Here is a 22167-nt window from a genome sequence, read left to right on the forward strand (position 1 = left end):
CTGGTAGACACAGCTGAAACCACCCCCCCCACCCCCCCGCCCCCTGCAACCTGTGTTGCTGGTTTTGCTTTACATTGTTTCTGTTTGGCTTTTAAAGGTATGCCAGCGCCAACTGGATCATGAGCTCCCTCTTTTTAAGTATCTCAGAGGACCAAGCCAGAGACTTATAAAATACCAGATGCTGTTGAAGGTAAAGTCAATGAGACAGTGCTTTCCTGTGCTGGGAAAACGTGTGTGCTATGGTGCTCCTTTCCATAGACATGTAGATTTGTGACTTCATCTTCCAAAGGGGAGGATAATGTCTCTCCTTCAGGTGTTTTCTGTCCTCCAAGTCTAAAGCAGTGTGCCTCAGTGAGGAGAAAGACCAAAGAATCAGAGAGTTGAAAGGGACCTGGGAGCCTAGTCCAACAGGCAGCCCAAGGCATGAATCTCTAAGGAGGCATGAATCTCTAAGGAGGCTGGTTTGGGGCAGGAGAGGTCCTGGGGAGCAAGGGGAACGCCACCTCACTGCTGGCAGCTGAAAGTGTGGGGAGGCGCTGGAGCCTCTTCTGTCATGTAAGGTATCTACAGGTAATGTATCACCTGCTCCATTTTACGGATGAGGCGAGGAAATTCTGAAAAGAGGTGTGATGTTCCCCAAAGTCACAATTTTCTGTGCATTAAAACAATGGAAAGGAGAAGGCAAAACTGGAGGTTTTGTTTCTCCTTTTGCAACATTTACCTCATCCCTCGATTAAGGATCTTTCTCAAGAGCAACATCACAGAGTGAATTTTGCTCTGCTGAACCCCTACGTGGTTCTTTGTCTGTCTGCCAACAGCACACCTGCAGGAGAGCACTCTCAGACGCCCCAAACAGGAGAGAAGGCTCTGTCAGGCTGCCTCCCCATATGTAAGCTGAGGGAAAGGCTTGGGCCACTTCTCCAGCTTGTGTTTTTGAATTAACTTTTATAAGTCACTCTTGCCCAGTGGCTATTATCTCTCGAAACAAAACAAAATAAAACAAAACAAAACAAAACACAAGCACCTGTTGTTTAATGGGTACCTTCCCGTATGTATTTTTTATTTAATCCCCACAATCAGACGCACAGGAAAGGTTCTGGATTTTGAAGAAACAGAGGCTCCGGGAGATAAGGCTCATTGCCTAACATTCTGCCCTCAGAAGTTGTTGCCCCTTTCGGCTTTACCTCAGCAGTCCCAGCCTCAGCTGGACCTCTTAGGCCTTGGTTTTTCTCATATGTGAGGGGGGTACTAGAACCTCCTCCAGACGATTGCTGTGAGGAGCCCGTGAGTAATGCCCGCAGAGAGCTGGCTCAGTGCTGACCCCCTGGAAGCTTCCTGGAATACATGGCTGTTGTTTTATACATAGAGAAGCCACAGCGTGTGGGAATGGGATTGACCCCCGCTGCTTGCCTGAACCAGTGGCCTCTGTGAGTGTACTTCCATGCCGCGCTCATGTGGAGCCTCACACTCCTCTGACCAACCCATCTTTCCTGTCATCCGAGCTGTCCAAGTCCTACCACGGGGTCCAGTGAAGAAGGAGCAGGACGAGTGGGGGTCTTCACCCCTTTGGGCTGGGTCCACAGGGTACTGAAGTGCCCAATTTTTCCCACAGAAGGGCTGTTGCCTCAAGAGCGAACTTCTGAACCACACACAGAGGGCGACAGGGCGCAGTAATTAGAAACCCAGACTGAGGAGTCAGCAGTGTGGGGCGGGGATCTAGCTCTCATGCTTCCAGTCTCCATGACTCGGGGATATCACTTAACCTTTCTCTGCCTCAGCTTCCTCACTTGTAAAGTGAAGATAGTACTAGTCCTTTCCTGGTATGCTTTTTGGGAGCATAAACGAGATAAAACCTGATTAAAAGTAATTACAGAATTTTGTTAGTTTCATCTCACTGAGGAAACGAGACAGAATCACTATAAAATATTCCTTGGGGATCTGTGTGAAACCATGGGAGGCTCTTCAAGGCAAACCAGTTTTTCCCATAGCTACGCTTGCTACGGGCTGGAAAAACAGGTCCCAAACCACTGGCATGCCTGTGAAGAAAGGAAGAACTTTATAGCGTTCTCCACCCTGAGGGACAGAGCTCATTCCGCAGCGCCTACCATCAGCTTCTTTGGGAGCATGCGTGTCTGACTGATGGCCTCATGGCTTCAAAAGGATAGTGGAATCCTGGTGTGAGAAGGCTTTTTCCAAGTACAAAAGAAAGGGAAGGGAATGATAGATTACACCATTAAAAACAGACACATGAAAAACTGGGTGAAATATATTACCAAGATATGGAACAGATGGTCAGCATGCTTAATAATGAGCCCATAGAAGTTGTTAATTTAAAACAAGAACAAAACCAAAAATGATACCTATGAAATGCTTAATATCTTTTCTGAGATATTGTGAAAATTAACAGCTGTGACAGAGTTTTTTGAATATATAATGTACATAATGTCCAATGAGTCAGGACAAGCTGATTAAACAATATATTGTTTATTAGCATATATTAGAAAAAACCACAAAAATCGTATTAGAAATAGATGCATTTAGTGACAACAGTAATTTACTTTTATTGAGGTCATGATTTATGTCAAAGAGGCTAAGCGATATATGAAAACTATCAAATTTATTTATTTATTAAAAGATTTTATTTATTTATTTGAAAGAAAGAAAGCACAAGCAGGGGGAGCATTGGGCAGAGGGAGAAGCATGCACCCCACTGTGCAGGGACCCCAATTCTGGGCTCAATCCCAGGACTCTGGGATCATGACCTGCGCAGAAGGCATACACTTAACATGACCTGAGCCGAAGGTGTCCCAAAACTATCAAACTTAATGTGGAGAATTTTTCTTACCTGGATTTTAAGATGTGATGTGGAAAATGATGCATTATTTGTTTACAATAAATTTTGCTTATTAAAAGAAGGTTGTTCTAGAATAGGTGGTTATTCTGATTTCCTGTGTAATGCAACTCAAGTCATAGGAGTGATACTCATTTTTCTTCTTTTAAAAAAATCAAATAGACTACTATTAGAAAAAAGAACTAATAGGGATAGGTTGGTAAAAGGATATAAACTTTCAGTTTATAAGATGAATAAGGTGTGAGGGTCTGATATAAAACATGGTGACTGTTGGTAACAGTGTATTATGTAATTGAAATTTGCTAAGAGTAGGATTTAAATGTTCTTGCCAAAAAAAAGATAAATATATGAGGTAATGATGTGTTAATTAACTAGATGGAAGAAATCCTTTTACAATATGTATGTATATCAAATCATCACCATATGTATTTTGAATACCTAACAATTTTATATGCCAATTTTACCTCAAAGCTGAAATAAAAAGAAAATAATAAAAAAAAAAATGGACAGAGGACATAGGCAGGTTACAAAAGAATAAATGTTAATAGCAAACATTTTTTTGAAAGTTCTACTTCACCAGTTATTTGAGAAATTCAACTTACAACAACAGGTAGGATTTCTCTGTTGATCAAATTGGCAAAACTATTCAATTAAATGTTAATATTCCGTGTCGGGTGGGGGCTGGTGAAACAAGCTGTCATATATGACTGGTGGGAACATAGTCTTTCTGTGAAGAACTTGGAAGTATGGATCAGAACTTTTAACATTGGGGTGTCTGTGTGGCTCAGTGGGTTAAGTGTTGAACTCTTGATTTCAGCTCAGGTCGTGATCTCAGGGTCTTGAGATCAATCCTCACACTGGTCTCTGTGCTCAACACAGTCTGCTTGTCTCTCTCCCTCTGCTTCTCCACCACCCTCCCCAAATAAATAAATAAAATCTTAAAAAAAAAAAATTTTAACATTGACAATTTCGCTTCTAGAAACTTATCCTTAGGGGGAAAAAAGCACAAAGATCTTTATTATAATAAAAAATTTTTGAACCTAAATGTTTAACAGAAGGGGGGATTAATAAATTATGATTTATCTACAGGATGCAGCACTGCTACAATTAAAAAACATGTGCTTGGGAAAATGTTCATGATATATTGTTGGGTGAAAAAAAACAGACTACAAAACAGTGTGACCAGTATGATTCTGTTTTGGAAAGAACTCTGTGCCATTCTTTCCCTCTTACTTACGATATATAAATTTATGTACACCCTCAGTTAATTTAGCGTTGGCTGGAGATTGCACAGTAGTTTTAGTTGGCATTCTACTTTTTGATTTCCAATAAAGCTTTTGGGTTAATGCAGGGGCTGCTGGATTTTGAATCTCCGGAGGATTTGGGGATAGACCCAGGTGACCAAGAAGAAGGTTTGGCTAAGGTACCGTATATTAAATATTGTTTTATATAACTAACTGTTAATGGTGTTTGTGTCTGGGTGGGCAAATTTATGGCAATTTTCTTTTTCTTATTTATGATCTTTATAATTTAAATTTTCTAAAATAGCATGTATCTTATAATTTATAGTTACCAAAAAAAAAAAAAATCCCGAAAATTAAAGGCAATTTCAAAGTGAGGTTTTGTAACAGGATAATTAGTAATATATTTTCTTTCCTCCACATAAAAATGTTTTAACAGGAATACAAAATAAAGTGAATCTGTAAAATGCATACATAAAACTGTAAGTAAATATGATAACATCTCTGCTATGGTTTTCCTGCAGGGTAAGATTATGTATGATTTATATTTATTTGTTGTACTTCTTAGTATATCTAATTTGCATACATTATACCCTGCTCGCCTCTAAGTGTGTTTGTGGGTGTGAATTCTAAGACAGCCACGGTTCCCTCAGAAGAAATGGTAACCATACCATATTGGGAAGAAATCTGTGATTTAGGAGTGGAGTTTCTTTTAAATTTTCTGTAGGATATTCTGGTTTTAACAACAACAACATCAAAAACACAAGGAACAGTCATTTGCGTGCCTTCTCTGCTACAGTATATATGGCAGGGACTCCTTGAAATTAAGAGAAGCTCAAGACACAGGTAATAACTTTATAGCCTGGAGCAAGGAGAGCTAGGCTGAGTTAGCTTAATAATGTTTGTAAAGATGTTCCTGAGCCCTGCGTTACACAATGTAAAAGGAGCTGCATCCTACATTTGTGGGAGGCGGTTAGCGGAAGGAGAGGGAATGGAAACAGTTGAGTCTCTAAAAGGAAACTGAGTTTTAAGTGTTGGGTAAAGGGGAAGACCCCTGGTGTATGAATGTAATCCTTTATTAATGATGTTACAAAAAACTCAGGTGAGAGTCTGCTGTCTTCTCCTAGCACCTGGAGCATGTTTATATGAGTGAGAAGGTAAGAGAGAGCCCATGGCAGATTGTTGAGTGGAGGCAGCGTGTTCTGCCCCATTCATGATCCAAAGAAGCTTATCCCCAGTGCTTAGGCAAGGTTCGGAGAATATACAAACCTTTGCATACAGGGCACTGCAAAGGACAAAAAGAGGCGGTACTGGAGGGGGGGCGGACAACAAAGATCTGTCCGCTCTTTGCTATAGGAATTGATGTGTTAAAGAAAAAAAAAAAAGGAAGAAACCAAAAATTTTTTGTTGGTATTTGCCATAGGACAGATGAATACACTATGGAGGTAGCAGGGGAATAAAATACTGGAATTGTAAGCAAAAGACTTTCCCACTGAAACAATCATCCCTATTATGTCCTAAGTGTCTCCGTAGTAATAATTGGAACATAAGTCTCTTCAGTTAGCAGTTACAGTGTTTGCACTCAGTTCTGAGTCTTCCTGGTTGGAAGAGGCAGACCATGTTGGCTTATCTCTTTAGTGTTTTTAATGGTGATAGACTGTGAGAAAGACTAGGGAAGGAGAAGAGGGGAGAAGGGCAGAGCTGGGGCAGGGTGTGGGGATTCAACGTGGCAAATGCAACAGTTGTGGCTGCCACTTCCTGACGGGGCACAGGGGAAGAATGAGGCACAAACAAGTCAGCTGCAAGAGAAAGGGAGCCCAGGTCGGCATTAGAAAAGACTTTCACCCCAAACAACTCCTCAGTCTCATATTTTTGGAAAGCAGGTCACAACCAACAAAGAAGCTGGAGTCGGTTACACATTGACCATGAGTCTTGTAGATAAGAAGAAAGGCAAAATATATCTGGTCGAGCACTATAGAGTTTATGATTGAGCAAGCACTTTCAGGGGGCGCATCTAATTAGCCACAGGTGGTCTCTGAAGTAGGGGAGATAACAGAAAAAAGCCGAAGGAAGGCGGGGAGCCAGCTGGGCATTCCCTGCTGCTTGGCTGCGAGGACGTTTATCATCCCCTCCCCCAGAGGCCTGTTGCCAGAAGGCTATAGCTAAGCATGCTTGGTGCTGGTATGATTTCTTACGGGTTACATTTTAAGCAGTATGTTGTTCTGAGGCACAGTTACATATGGCATTTACGTGTTAGTCATGAGTAAACCTCCACAAGGCAGCTCATTCTCTGCCTCTGTAGGAGATTGCAAATATCCTTCCCTGGGATGGTTTTAAGTATAATTTCACCTGTAGGAATAGGACTTTCACATTATGTACAAGAATACGATACTCAGATACTACTTTTCAGTAGCTCCTGGGTTAGGGGTGTGAAAAGGAAGAGCAGCCTATTTAAAGGCTCTGGGTTTTTCATGCTTTAAAGGTCAGTATGTTTCTTACGCAGCAGGACTATAATGTCCATGACTTTATGAACTTCATTCTTCATGAGTGCAACATATAGAAAGTGTGGTCGGTGATTTTGCGTGTGTGTATATCATATATGTAAACCAACAAGTATCTTTAGCCACCATTCTTTGGAAACAGGGCAAGAGATCCATGTATCTACCCTCCCTGTCTCTGTCCTGGCTGGATCTCTGGCTCCTTTTCTCTGTCCTGTTTCCCGGGTTCACTTGCTTAGATGGTTTACCTTTTGATTTCCAACAAGGCATTTGGTTTCTACAGAATGGGCCAAAGAGGACCAAGGATTCCACATTCTCAGCCGAACTACAGCAAGCTTTGGCCATGTTGGAAGATTTGATCAAGTCCTGTGAGTTGGCCATGGACCTGGCAGCAGTCACTGGATGTCCGGTATGGGCCATAGCAAGCGTGGAAACAGTTCAGCAAAAGACAGGCACAATATTACAAAGATAGGAGATGCTGTGGCAAAGGTAGAGACGTGACCTATGGTAAAGGAACCTGACTCTGAGGAAAGTAGCCAAAATTGTGCAATAAATCTGTGCTGTGGGAATCCAAGCAACCTCTCAGTATTTTCAGGAGTCTTGGGTTGTACTCCTTGGGGTCCTGAATGTGGAGACTGACCCACACTCTGAAACAACCAGGAACTCAGAGGCCAGAACATAGATGGGCAGGGGAAGGTACTGAAGGAGTAATTTATTCTCTGACTCATGGCACTATTAAAAAACTAAAAAGATGCTCCTTCCTGCCTCAGATTCTCTCTATGCAAAGTCCTTTGAAAATGGATCCTAGGTGAAAGTCTAACTCCATTTTTATGTCGCAGATCTCAGAAGAGGACTGACAAAGATATATCATATATTCTATAATCCAAATGGTTGAAGAAAAATACCAGAAGAGGCAGTGCTGGGGAGTTGAGCCCTCTCAAGCTGGGTGTGAGTGTAAACCCTGAGGGAGTCAGTCCCAGGAATTCTAGGCAGTCCATTCTCTGAAACATATGAATTCCTTGGGACTGGGACATCATTATTATTTCACTGGTTTTCACTGGGAGGTGCTCTAGATCTTGACTCAGGTGGATTCGCTTTTCATCTTTGTCATAACGAATTACCACAACCTTGGTGGCTTAGAGCAGCACAAGTGTATTATATTATAGTTCCATAGGTCAGAAATACAGCACAGTCTCACCAGGATAAAATCAAGGTGTCTGCTTTCCTTTTGGGAGGCTCTAGGACAGAATCTGTTTACTTGCCTTGTCCAGCTTACCAAGGCCACACACATTCCCTTGCTCATGGTTTCTCCTTCGATGATCAGTGTTCTTCTTGACTCACATCATTCTGATCTTCTCTTCTGCTTCTCTTCCACTTTTGAGGACTCTGTAATTACATTGGACCTGCCCATTCATATCCACAGTATCTCCCTATCTCGAAGTCCTCTGATGAACAACCCTAATTCCATCTGCAACCTTAATACCATTTGTCACATAACCTGACATATTCTCAGATTCCAGGGGTTAGGATGTAGACCTCTTTGGAAGGCTATTCTGTATACCACACAGGAGTGAAGCGTTTTGAGGATTAAATTGCAGACAGATACTTTTCCTTCTCTCTTTTTCATTTTAATTTTTACCTGGTTTTAACATACTGTTCATTGAGGTCTGGGCAAAAGAAATGACCTTTCTTTTCTTTCCTGGTCATAAGTCAAACCATGCAAATTAATTAGGGGCAAAAAAGAAACAAGCAAACAAACAACAAAAAAAAACCTGTGATCTTTTTATTTCCCTCCCTCCTGGCATTTTTCTGGCCAGCATCTCAGAAGCAGCCCCACTGCGATCCAGGTGGTAATGCTGCTCCTGTCCCCTGGGACTCAAGAGTGCTCTCTGCTTACTACTGATGCATGATTCAGGAGGGTATTCATGAACTGCCGGGTATGTGTGGGAGGGATCATTTTCTTGGTAATAATTTTTTCCTTCTTCATTTAAGGAAACTCAGGGGAGCCATTTGTTTAATCATTTTGGGACATCTTTCTGCTCTTTTTATCTTTAACATGCCTCAGCGACCCCTATTAGAAGTCCATTTCCCTGAATCAAATGAATGTCCCGGAAATCATTCACAGGGCAGGAAACTCCCAGTTATTATTCTGAGTGTAAGTATCAGAGGAGGAGGAAGTTATGAGAAAATAATTAGTAAAACGTGAGTAAGTAGCAATCTATTCTAATTTCATTCCAAGCCAGCTTGCATACAATGAGATGAACCAGCTTATAGAATTGTAGAGACTCTACATCAAATGCAAAGAACTTTCTTCTCTCCTATGTCCTTGGAATTGCCCCTTTGACATAAACTCTATTTGTTTTTTTTTTTTTCACTAAGATTTTAACTTGCTTTACACCTAGTACATTAGCTACTTTACCCTGACAGTTTTGTATAATCCTATTGAATTGTGGAAGAGCAGGCAGTGAAATTTTCCCTTTCTGATTCATGAGTAGATCCACAGAAAGTCGAGTTAACTCCCCTAAGATCACATTGTGTATCAGCTTGGACCACTTCTTGGATCTCTCCTCTCCCTGTCCAGGGTGCCATTCATTCTCTGAATGCATTCTTCATCTACTTTTGTTTAGAGTCTACTAACAGCTCCTAACTCACATCTAATGCTCCTAACTCACATCTAATGATTGAAAGATTCTTTGACTCAACTTTGTAGAAGTTTATCACAAGGGCCTGAAAATCACATGCTGAGTGTGTGTGGATGAAACCAGAACTTAACTGTTAGTTTCTTTACTTGACATCCAATATTGACCTGGGTTTGAAAAGAAAAGACATTGAACCTGAATGGGTAAATGCATAATTAAAACAACTAGAAAAAAAATCCCTCCCTGATATTTACCTTTTATTCCTGTTGTGTACACTTGGTTAGTTGTCCATTTAATTCAATCACAGGAGCTTTAAAGCTTTTTTGTTTTGTGGAACACCGAGATGTCATTTACCTCCCTCTATTTGAGAAAGAAAGGAAGAAAGAAAGGAAGGAAGGAAGGAAGGAAGGAAGGAAGGAAGGAAGGAAGGAAGAAAGAAAGAAAGAAAGAAAGAAAGAAAGAAAGAAGTTTCCCTTCTATTCAAACACATAAAATTGAAATACGTATAAGGTCCCTTTAAATCCTGACTTGTCAGGAACAAGGTCCAAAGTTGAATAGTAAAGGCTGAATGAAATATTTTTATTTTATGGAACAAATTTATGTCATTTAATAAATGAAGTATTTTTATCGCAAGTTTTATGGACTAAGCCCACGTATATTATTTCTGATTTCATTACTCACTTCCCTGAGCAGAACGTTGGCTGCAGAGGGAAGGCCAAGTAAATAACCTTAACTTCTCTGTGGGATCACCTGTGCATCCGTCCCTGCTCCAGGCACCTATCCCCAAGAGCGGCTGTGAGGAGTAAATGAGGATTAAGTCATAATAAAAGCACCCAGCACCGTGCGAGCCACCTGAGAGAGGCTGAATAAAGGGCCCCTGGGCTGACTCATTTGGATACTTTGTCAGATTGGAAAGGAAGGAGCCCTTTTACTTCTACTGATTATAGTTATAGGTTTCTCTATCTTACAGCTTCTGCTTTTTGTTTCTGGACTGACTTTCTGCTGATTCACTTACTCAAATGTTTCCTCCTCCTTTGTGTGAGAAGTATACAGCTCTGCCCCACACTGCTGTCACCACCAGGAATGAAAACCCGGGCATTCAAATGTGGCCTCTTTCTGGAGGCCAGCTTCCCCAGACATGCTCAGCCAGATCCTTCATGTGGCTGATGTAGTCACGTTTGAAATTCTTACACCAGAGCTCTTAACTACAAAATTCCACACATGACAAGTGGTAACATGTATTAGTTTATTTTGCCATCATTTCCCATATGGAGGAGTCCGTCTGACTTTTCACGTGCTTATCTGTTTGGGGTAGCCAACACCCAATGGTGGTGTATCTCTGAGTTCATATCCATTAGATTCAACACACACAAGCAATGGCCATCACTGATGGAAAAAAGCGATTGTGGACATATTCTTTTCTTAGAGCTGCCATAATAAAGCTCCACGGTTCTGGAGGCTAAAAGTCCAAAATCAAGGTGTTATCAGGCCTTTGCATCCTCTGAAGGCTCCAGGAAAGAATCCTTTCTTGCTTCCCTCCTGGCTTCTAGTCATTGCCAGCAGTGCCTGGTGTTCCTTGGCTTACCACTATATGACTCCATCTTCTGCCTGTCTTCATGATTCTCTCCTCTCTCTCTCTCTCTCTCTGTGTCTATTTTCTATTCTCATGAAGACACCAGTCTTTGGATTAGTGCCCACCCTAATCCAGTAGGACTTCATTCTAGCTCATTACATTTACAAAGACCTTATTTGCAGATAAGATCACATTCTGAGGTCCCAGGTGGACATGAGTTTTTTGGGAGTCACTATTCAACCTAGTACTGGGGCATCACTGAATAAGTTTCCTCATGGTGCTGAGCTTTTAGCCTCATGTCTCCTCAGGCACTCAAGCCAGTAAATGAATAAATACTATGTGTCTGGGGGACATATATTTACAAGAGTCATGCATGTGGTTCCTGGTCTTGGGACCAGCTGCAGTCTGATTGGAAAGAAAGGATACATATGGTTGAAAAGATGACCATAGGTTATCTTTGGTCTTGCTCAGAGGAACTCCACTCCCTCTGTCCTTTCCCTTGGGAGGTAGGATTGCCTCCACGCATCCTGGCTGGTGGCAACATGTGTGCACCTGCCCTTCAGGAGCATTGCATGGGGTACCCAACCTCAGCCACTGCAAGATGGGGCTTGAGTATTGAGATATACAATCCCATCACATGCAACCCTTCTTTTACAGCTGGATTCAAAAGACCCAGCAGTTCCCTCCTGTGACCTTTAGTGATGATGGGCTTACTAGAATGGGTGACCATAGAGCATTGGGAAGAGCCAGGCTCATGGAGGTAGGAATGGGACAATTCCAGGACCCATAGCAGTTCTAGGATCTTGACTTGGGAGAGAGTGGGGATTCTTACCTGTGTGCTCTGCCCGTATGTGCCAGGTATATCCACACACCTGCTGTCTTCTCCTCTTACCACCTGCTGTCTGGTTCTTTCCCTCCATTGGTGTCTTTTCCTCTTCCTCATAGTTTCTGGTCTTCTGGTGACTCACTTTCTTTGTTGCTCTACTGCCTTGTTGTTTATTCCACCTCTTTCCCTCTTATGAAGCATCTCACAACTACAACTCCTGCTACTTACTGCCTCAGTTCAGATAGGGATCAGATTGTCCTGTACGGTCAGGGGCTGGCCCCTCTCTGGATTCATATCCATTGGTCAACTGACACTACCAAGGTGCAAACAGTTATGGCTGCTAGAGGGAGGAGGAGGAGAAAGCAGAGGTGATAATGGCAACATCACTGCCTAAGGTTGCCTCTTTAGCAGGACTACAGACAGGGCAGTTTCCTCTGCAGCCCATGGTCTTGGAAGACACCTTAACTAACCTTACTAGCCCTCCACAGGTCATTAAAGAGTGCACACTGGGGCTTGTTCCCCCACCCCCATCATTTGGCGTTAGTTATTTTTACTTTTAAAAAATTTTTAGACAACCTCTATTAATAAAAGGTAATGAGATGCCTATATTTTATGTCTCCACTAATTTTATTTTAAATTTTATTTATTTATTTATTTAATCAGTCATTTTAAAATTTTTTATTTAAATTTTGAATTTATTGAATAAATTCAAATTTATTTAAATTTGAATTTAAATTTCTTTAATTTAAATTCAGTTAGTTAACATGTAGTGTATTTTTAGTATCAGAAGTAAAGTTTAGTGATACTACCCAGTGCTCATTACATCACATTCCCTCCTAAATATCCATCACCTAGTTACTCCAGCCCCAACCCTCCTCCCCCTCAGCAACCCTCAGTCTGTTTTCTATGGTTAAGAGTTTCTTATGGTATGTCTCCCTCTCTGATTTCATCTTGTTTTATTTTTCCCTCCCTTCCCCTATGATCATCTATTTTGTGTCTTAAATTCCACGTATGAGTGAAATCATGTGATAATTGTCTTTCTCTGGTTGACATCTTTCCCTTAGCAAATACCCTCTAGTTCCATCCACGTCATTGCAAATAGCAAGATTTCACCATTTTGATGGCTGAGTAGAATTCCATTGTATTTATATACCATATCTTCTCATCCATTCATCTGTCATTGGACATTTGGGCTGTTTCCATAGTTTGTTTCCATAGTAGACATTGCTGCTATAAATACTGGGGTGCACATGCCCCTTTGGGTCACTACAGTTGTATCTTTGGGGTAAGTACTTAGTAGTGCAATTGTTAGGTCATAGGGTAGCTCTATTTTCAACTTTTTGAGGAAGCTCTATACTGTTTTTTGGAGTGTGTGCCACAGTTTGCATTCCCACTTACAGCCTAAGAAGGTTGCCCTTTCTCTGCATCTTTCCCAATATCTGTCATTTCCTGACTTGTTCATTTTAGCCATTCTGACTAGTGTGAAGTGGTATCTCATTGTGGTTTTGGTTTATATTTCCCTCAGGCCAAGTGATATTTACATTTTTTTCATGTGTCTTTTGGCCATTTGTATGTTTTCTTTGGAAAAATGTCTGTTGTTCATGCCTTCTGCCCATTTCTTGCTTGGATTATTTGTTCTTTGGGGGTTGAGTTTGGTAAGTTCTTTATAGATTTTGAGTATTAGCCCTTTATCTGATAAGACATTTGCAAATATCTTCTCCCATTCTATAGCTTGTCTTTTGGTTTTGTTGACTGTTTCTTTTGCTGTGCAAAAGCTTTTGGAGTCCCACTAGTTCATTTTTGCCTTTGTTTCTCTTGCCTTTGGAGACATGGCTAGCAAGAAGTCACAGAATTTGCTGCCTGTGTTCTCCTCTAGGATTTTGATGGATTCCTGTCTCACATTTAGAGTTTTCATCCATTTTGAGTCTGTTTTTGTGTATGGTATATGGAAATGGGATAGTTTCATTCTTCTGCATGTGGCTTCCCAACACCATCTGTTGAAGAGACTATATTTTTCTCATTGGATATTTATTCCTGCTTTGTCAAAGATTAGTTGACCATAGAGTTAAGGATCCATATCTGGGTTCTCTATTCTGGCTTCTTTTAGAATTTCTTTTAACAGCTGTGATTTGAAGTGATGCCTCCACATTTGCCAAATGTGTTGTCAGAAACAGCTTTACCTAAAATCCATCTGTTTATCTATTCTGGGATGTGGTTGAGGATGGGCTCAGTATTTGACTTGGTGACTCTTTATGAGAACAAAGACCCATGGGAGAAATTTCTCCCATGGAGTTGTTCAGAAATTGCTGAACAACTGGTTTAGGCATGCCTTTGGACATAATGTATAATACAACTTTCTGTGTTTCCTTCTATATTGCCCACTAGAAAGTCCTAGACTAGTCTGCAGTAGGTTTACATGTCTTTATTATATGGGTTTTATGTATAGCCTCTTCATCTCATTTTTTAAAATCTTTTTTCACCCTCAGTAATTAGTTATTTTCTGTCTGCCTATAATATGTATATTTTTATCAGATAGATCACATTTTTGAAATGAGGTGGAATATAAATACATTTTAAAATACAAACTACAGGGCGCCTGGGTGGCTCAGTGGGTTAAGCCTCTGCCTTCAGCTCAGGTCATGGTCTCAGGGTCCTGAGATCGAGGCCCAGGTCAGGCTTTCTGTTCAGCAGGGAGCTTGCTTCCTCCTCTCTCTCTGCTTGCCTCTCCGCCTACTTGTAATCTCTCTCTCTCTCTCTGTGTCAAATAAATAAAATCTTTAAAAAAATTAAAATAAAATACAAACTACACAATTGGTGAAGCTATGGACCCAGGTCATGATCTCAGGGTCGTGGGATCAAGCCCCGTATCTAGCTCTGTGCTCAGAGCTGAGTCTGATTGAGATTCTCTCTCCCTCTGCCCCTCTCACTCACTCTCTCTCTCTCTCTCTCTCAAATAAATAAATCTTTTTAAAAAATAAAATAGAAACTACTGGTTGTAGTTCATGTGGCAAATACTAAACACCAACTTTTGCCAGTCAACTTGACGAAAATGTATTTCCTGCGTTATTTATGTCTACCTAGTAGAAATTGAATGGGTTTAAAAGAGAATACAATCACTGAGGGATAGAGTGGCTCCTGGAAGGATATGGATAAAGCGGTGAAACTTCCCAAGGTTCCTCATGAACCCATTGCCCGTGTGTCTCAGAGCATGGTCAGACTGAGCCTGTGCAAACAAACCAGGAGTATCATGCCTTTAGGAGAGCAGTCCTTATGGCTGGGGACTCTTTATTCCTCGCTGAGGGGTTCATTAACCACAGTTCACACATGTAACTTTTACAAAGCAGGAAGAGAAAAATGGCACAGAAAATATGCCACAAGCACCATAGAAATAAGTCGAGTTTATGCTCTTGAAGTTTTTATTTTAGAATTTCAGAAGTGCAGTAAATTATTTTTAAAACAATATTCACAGTTTGTTCAATATAAACAATAAATTATAAAAATGCCCAATTAGAAGTAATGTACATACTTGTAGTATTAACTCAGAAATTGTAGGGATTTATCTCAGCTAGACATAACTCAGGGAAATTTCTCTGTCCTGGTCTTGTTCACATACTTTTCTCCTTTTGGCATTTTCCTTCAGGAAAATAAATTCTTGATTATCTGCTTCAAGTGATCTAATGTTTAAAAAATACCAGATAAAATTCAACGTTCTTAGCTCATCTCACTGTAGTACCCTTTGGAGAGAACTCGGAGAAGGCAGGGTCACTCATTTGGACTTCCAACCAGACATATGAGAAAGATGTGTTTGCTGGTAGAGGGATAGGCATAAAATGCACCCTGAAGCCAAATAGACTTTCTTTAAAAATTTTGGCATTTGGGATTATCTTTGCACTCTCCACTTACTCTGAGAAATGCAAAGTTGAATGTCATTATTATTTTCATTACAATGTTATGAAGATTAGGTTATATGAAGCTTTTCATAACAAATTTCAGAACAAGTCTCATGTTCTCAGGTGGTCATACCTGGAGCAGATGTTGGGATGCAGAGGGAGCGCATGGATGATTATGGAAAAGGTCCATAATGCAGCAAAAATTCTCTCTCCTGGACATACTTAAATATTAATTTCTTGCCCTTTTAAAATAGACTGTCATGTATCAAAAACAAAAAAGTGGAAATAGAATTCTGCTAGCTGAGATTAATTACAAAGGCCAAAATATCAGAATACCAATATCTTTAGTTCAAGTATTTCGCATGTGCTTTATGTTTATTACCTTGCACAGATCTATATAACTGAACGGTGCCATGCTCAGTGAAGCTCACAAAAGTATAGCTTTGATTTAGTGACAGATGAAACTGGCACTTTTTAACCTCTCAACTTCGAATAAGCATACTTTAGAATTTGCAAGCAGACCTTCGAGAGTGCTTTCCCTGTCAAGTAATGTAACAGCTTCCTTTCATGTATGTCTATCTTCCCCGAAGGATGATATCAAGAAACTGGGCAAGCTGTTGATGCATGGCTCTTTCAATGTCTGGACAGTTCACAAGGATCGTTATAAAATGAAGGATTTTATTCGATTTAAGCCCAGCCAGAGGCAAATCTATCTATTTGAAAGGGGAATCGTGTTCTGTAAGATTCGAATGGAGCCCAGTGACCAGGGACTCGCTCCTCATTACAGCTTTAAGAAATCTATGAAGGTAAAGTGGTCCTTTTACACTGGAGAGGCGGCACGACCCTATGGAGAGGGAAGTCGTTATCCTTATTTCACAGATAAGAAAACTGAAGCCTAGAGAGGAGAGGTTAACTTGCCAAATGCCACACAACAGAACTAGACTCCACACCCAGGCCTTTCTAACTCCAACGTCAGAACTTGTCATCAGTCACTGGACTGGGCCAGGGCTGGGATAGAGCCTTTGTGCTAGATGGAGAACAGGGACCATATGGTAGCCTGTCCTGACAAACAAATTAGGAAAGTACCCTCTAGGCAGAGGGGTGAAAGATTTGATGATTAGAGCATGGGCTGGATTTCGTCTCCGACTTGTCCTTCTAAACCACATATCTTTGTATGCAAACATTGACAAAGATTCTGGGGGTCTAGGAACCCATGTCCACACCAAGCATCATCTCTAGCCTATGTAGGAAATATTTCATAGCTGGTGATGAGACTACCCCATCCCACCCCACACCACACGCATGTGCATATATGCACACTCATACACACATATTTGTGCTCTTGTGATTAAAGTTGTTAATTATTCATGGTAGCTTTTGTTATTTATGTTTCTTAATGGATACTAATTCAGTTACTATCATGCACAGATTCGTGAAATACTTAGGTGTTAAAGGAGAGATGATCTCTTTGCTTAAAGGTTGAGGTCTCCAGCCTGTCATATAAAAAAGATGCAGTCTGTGTTGTCTCCTGAAAAAGAAAGGACAGAGGACACTGCCACACTGTGCTTGTGCTTTATGCTCCTTGGGGCCATTAACAGAGGGCAACAAAACACGTAGAAGGAAGACAGAGGAAGAGAGCTATCAAGGGTAGAAAGAAACAGAGTGGCTGACAGGGACAATTTTAAAATGAGAAAATGGTAGTACAGCACTTTTTCTTCTTTCCATACAATAGTTGGTGACACTGTCAATTCGCCAGCTTGGCAGGGGGAGCAGCCGAAAGTTTGAAATTGCCCACCGAAATGGACCCGAGAAATACATCCTGCAGGTAAAGTTCACATCTTCCCCATAAGTGTCTGCTACTCTTTCCTGTGTTTCCATGGCTTGGCAAGTGTTTCCTGTCTCATTATTCCAGAGGCCACCCAGGGAATAAAAACCCTGTCCAGTTAATGCTCCAGGTGATCTGATATTCATAGTATCTTCCTTTCTACCATTTGCAGGCAGCTTCAAAAGAAATCAGAGATTGTTGGTTTTCAGAAATAAGTAAATTACTGATGGAACAACAAAACAGTATTAAAGGTATGGTTACTTTGCTAAATTTAGCGTGGGGATTATACTGATTTCAACTTTGTGGTGGGTGTGCACACTGGAGATATTGTTGAAGGCAGTGGCTGGCCAGGAAAAGAACTGTGGGCCCCATTTTCATGGTACCTGGAAGCCCCTGTGCTTGTTTTATGTTGTGTGTGGGGTTTTTTTGTGGTTGTGTGTGGATGTGTGCCTTTCAGCTGTGTTCTCCCCACAAACCTAATTGCCGAGATCAACTTTCTCAACACCACGTGGCAAAGCTACCCAAGATTATGCGAATGAGGATTTAAATGGCCAATACTACTTTCAGAAGCTGAGATATAATTAACATACCATAAAATGCACTCTCTTAAAGTGTGCAATTCCGTGGGTGTTAGTCTATTCACAGGGTCATGCAGCCATCCCCAGAACATTTTCATCACTCTCCCCGGCAAAAAAACCCGGTACCCATTAGCAGTCATTCCCCATCTTCTCCCTTCTCCCCTCTGCCCCTAGTAACCACTAATCTACTTTCTATCTGATGGATTTTCTTATTCTGGGCATTGTACATAAATGGGATCATATAAAAAATGACACTTTCTGTCCTGTTTCACTTGGCATAATTTTTTCAGCGGTTCATTGGTATTGTGGCATGTCTCAGTGCTTCATTCCTTCCCATGGTTGAAATACAGTGCATTGTATGGTTATGGCATTTTTGTTTATTATTCATAAGTTGATGGATATTTGGGTGATCTCCATTTTTTAGATATTATGAATAATGCTGCTAAGGGAAATTGTGTACAAGTTTTTGTGTGAACCTCTGAAAGAGTATGTATGTATATAAATCATAAATAAATACTGGGCCATAGTCAATCTATGTTAATTTTCTGAGGAACTTCCAAATTGTTTTCTAAAATACTAGCACCATTTCTTCTTTGTACATGCAGTGTATAAGTGTTCCATCTTCTCCCCCTCTCACTAACACTTGAGACTGTCTTCCTCTTTTTCTCCCTCCTCTTCTTCTTCTTACCACCCCAGTAGGTGTGAAGTGGTCGCTCATTGTGGTTTTGATTTGCATTTCCTAATGCTGGTGATATTGAGCATCTTTTCTTGTGCTTATTGGCCATTTGTATATTTCCTTTGAAGAGACATCTATACAACTTCTTTGCCCATTTTTTAATTAGGTTATTCGTTTTTTTTTTTATGGTTGTTGTAAAAACTATTTATATATTCTGGGTATTAGATTCATCAAATATATGATTTACAAATATTTTTTCCCATTCTGTGGGATGTCTTTTCATTTTCTTGGTGATATCTTTTGAAGTACAAAAGTTTTTAACTTGATGAAGTCTAATTTATCTGTTTTTTCTTTGGTTGCTTGTGTATTGGTGTCACATCTAAGAAACCATTGCTTAACCCAAGATTTACACCTATGCTCTTCTTTAAAAATTTAGTTTTAACTCCTGGATCCATTTTGAGTTAATTTTTACACAAGAGGTGAATTAGGAATCTAAGTTTATTTTTCCATATATATATATAGATACATATATATGTATGTATGTGTGTGTGTGTGTGTGTGTGTGTGTATATATATGTATATATATATACATATATATATATCTCCTGCTGTCCCTGAACCATTTGTTAAAAAGTCTGTTCTATTCTCCACTGGATGGCCTTGGCACTTGTTATGGACTCAAGTGGCATAACTATGTTTGTTTTCCCCCAAAATTCATAATTCATTCATTAGAACTTTACCCAATGGTAATACCCAATGGTATGAGAAAGTGAAGACTTTGGGAAGTAATTAGGAGTAGATGTGGTTATAAGAGTTTAGCCATCACGAATAGGATTAATGCCTTTATAAGTGCCATGAAAGAACTTGCTTCCTCTGTCTGCTCTCTGCTGTGATAAGGATATAATGAGAAGTCACCAATCTGCAGCCCAGAAGAGGATCCTTGCCAGAATTCAACCATGCTGGCATGGGATCTCAGACTTCCAAGCCTCCAGAACTGTGAGAAATAAATATCTGTTGTATATAAGCTGTCCAGTCTGTGGTAATTTGTTACAGCAGCCCAAACTAAGACAGCACCCTTGTTGAAAATCAGTTGGCCGTAGATAGAGAATTCTTGGTTGACAGTCATTTTCTTTAAGCATTTTGAATATGTCATGTCATGTACTGTTTTGTGGCTTCCATAGTTTCTGATAAGAAATCAACTATTAGTCTTACTGAAAATGTCTTGGGGCACCTGAGTGGCTAAGTCAGTTAAGTGTCCGACTTGATTTTAGCTCAGGTCATGATTTCAGGGTCATGATATCAATCCCTGCATTGGGCTCATGCTGGGCATGGAGCCTGCTTGGGATTCTCTCTCTCCCTCCGCTCTGCCCCTACCCCAGTGCATGTGTATGCTCCCTCTAAATAATACATATACAGGGGAACCTGGGTGGCTCAGTTGGTTAAGCCTCTGCCTTCAGCTCAGGTCATGATCCCAGGATCCTGGGATCAAGTCCCACATCAGGCTCCCTGCTCCATGGAGAGCCTGCTCCTCCTCCTCCTTCTGTCTGCTGCTCTTCCTACTTGTGCTATCTCTCTATCAAATAAATAAATAAAATCTTTTTAAAAAATACATATGTATGTAAAGATGAGAGATAATTTTTTAAAAAATATCTTACATGTGACAAGTTGCTTTTCTCTCTTCTGCTTTCAGATTCTTTATGTTTTGACAGTTTGATATGTCTAAATATAACCCTCTTTGAATTTATATTTCTTGGAGTTTGTAGATAGTTCATTTGGATATGGAGATTAGTGCTTTTTATCCAATTTAGGAAGTCTTCAACCATTGTTTCTTTAAGTATTCTTTTAGCCCCTTTGTTTCTGACTTCTGGGATTCCCATTCTGTCTATGTTGTATGCGATGGAGTCCTACAGGTCTTTATGGCTAGAAATTTCTATTTCATTCTTTTTCTTTCTCTTCCTCAAACTGGATAGTTTCAGTTGACCTATATCTAAGTTCCATGACTCTCTTCTGCCTGTTCAAGTTTGCTTTTGGGCCACTCTAGTGAATTTTTCATTTCAATTATTATACTGTTCAAGCCAGAATTTCTCTTGGCCCTTTCAAATATAATTCTATTTTCTCAATATGATAAGAGTTTGTTCTCATAATTTCCTTTAGTTCTTTTTTATGGATTCCTTTAATTCTTTGAACAGTTTTTTTATTTTTTTTGAACAGTTTTTAAATAGTTGATTTAAATTCTTGGTCAGGGAAGTCTAATTATCTTCAATTCCTCAGGGACAATTTCTCTTGATTGCTTTTTTTTTCTTTCTTTCTTTTTTCTATGTATGGGTCATGCTTTCTTGTTTCTTTACATAGCATATAATTTTTCTGTTAAAAACTGGACATTTATTTATTTTTTAAAAGATTTTATTTATTTATTTGACAGAGAGTGACACAGCAAGAGAGGGAACAAGCAGGGGGAGTGGGAGAGGGAGAAGCAGGCTTCCCACTGACCAGGAAGCCTGATGGGGTATCGATCCCAGGACCCTGGGATCATGACCTGACCTGAAGGCATCAGCGACTGAAGGCATTAACGACTGAGCCACCCAGGTGCCCCCAAATTGGACATTTAATAACAAAATGCGGCAATTTTAGAAATCCAAGTATCCTCCATTTCCAGTGGTTTTTGTTGGTATTGTTTGTTGTTTTTATTGTTTGTTTGGTAATTTCTCCAGTCTTTGCCAGCAGCTTGTGTGGATATTGGGGTGCACTTTCAACATACCCTCAACACACAGCCAAGCAGGTGACAATTCCACCTTATCCTTCACTTCCTGTTTGTTCAGAGTCCCAAGCTCTCTCCCCACTAGAGATGAGAGCATAAGGCCTTCTTAGATTTGTCCTGAAAATGCATACAGACTTGGGCATTTATACATGGCCTTCTAGATTCTCAGAAATATTTGGGAGCTTTCAAAGCCACTATGGACCTCTCATTCCCAAGTTTTTCCTTTTAAACTTTTGATTAGCCTATTTTTGCCTCAGCCTCGGGCAGCCAAGAAGTTAAAATATTGCCTCTAGCAATTGTCTACAAATGCCCCAGGAGAGAAGGCTTTTCACACTGTGCTAGCTATGAATAGGTCTAATAAAGACAGCCTTGTAAGTAGGGTGTTCCAAGGAACCCCTGAACAAGTCAGATAATGATAGTTCTCTGGGAATGAGACTTTGAACAAACTTTAACCCTGTTTTGCCCCCTCCTATGGCTGCCAGATTGCTAATTTCACCTTGACTGCAGGCTGTTGAATTCTAAAGCTAGCATCAAGAAGGAGGGGGTAGGTTGGGAACAGGGCAGCTAAAACACCACAAAGCTTACTGTTCATACCAAGATTCAGCCATTTCTCTTGAATAAGTGTTCTCCTCGTTGCTGTAAGCCTTTGCTTAATTTCTAGTGTTCTGAAAATATTGTCTCTGACTACTTTGCCAGTTTTTTTCTGTTTTCATGGAGGAGAGAATTTTTTTTTTAATTTTTAATTTTTTATAAACATATATTTTTATCCCCAGAGGTACAGGTCTGTGAATCTCCAGGTTTACACACTTCAC

General features: G+C 40.3%; 1 protein-coding gene across 3 annotated transcripts in view; it reads left to right on the forward strand.

Annotated features, from left to right (window-relative positions):
- The window catches only part of MCF2L2 (MCF.2 cell line derived transforming sequence-like 2), a 254431-nt gene that overhangs the window by 202495 nt on the left and 29769 nt on the right, over positions 1-22167 (forward strand). For all 3 annotated transcript variants that reach the window (XM_059391454.1, XM_059391452.1, XM_059391453.1), the window contains 6 exons: positions 98-190; positions 4203-4274; positions 6874-6999; positions 16109-16324; positions 17251-17343; positions 17516-17594. In XM_059391454.1, coding sequence (XP_059247437.1) covers positions 98-190; positions 4203-4274; positions 6874-6999; positions 16109-16324; positions 17251-17343; positions 17516-17594 — 679 coding nt within the window. The remainder of the gene's footprint in view (positions 1-97; positions 191-4202; positions 4275-6873; positions 7000-16108; positions 16325-17250; positions 17344-17515; positions 17595-22167) is intronic.

Source organism: Mustela nigripes, chromosome 2 (genome assembly GCF_022355385.1).
Source record: "Mustela nigripes isolate SB6536 chromosome 2, MUSNIG.SB6536, whole genome shotgun sequence".
Lineage (NCBI taxonomy): Eukaryota > Metazoa > Chordata > Mammalia > Carnivora > Mustelidae > Mustela > Mustela nigripes.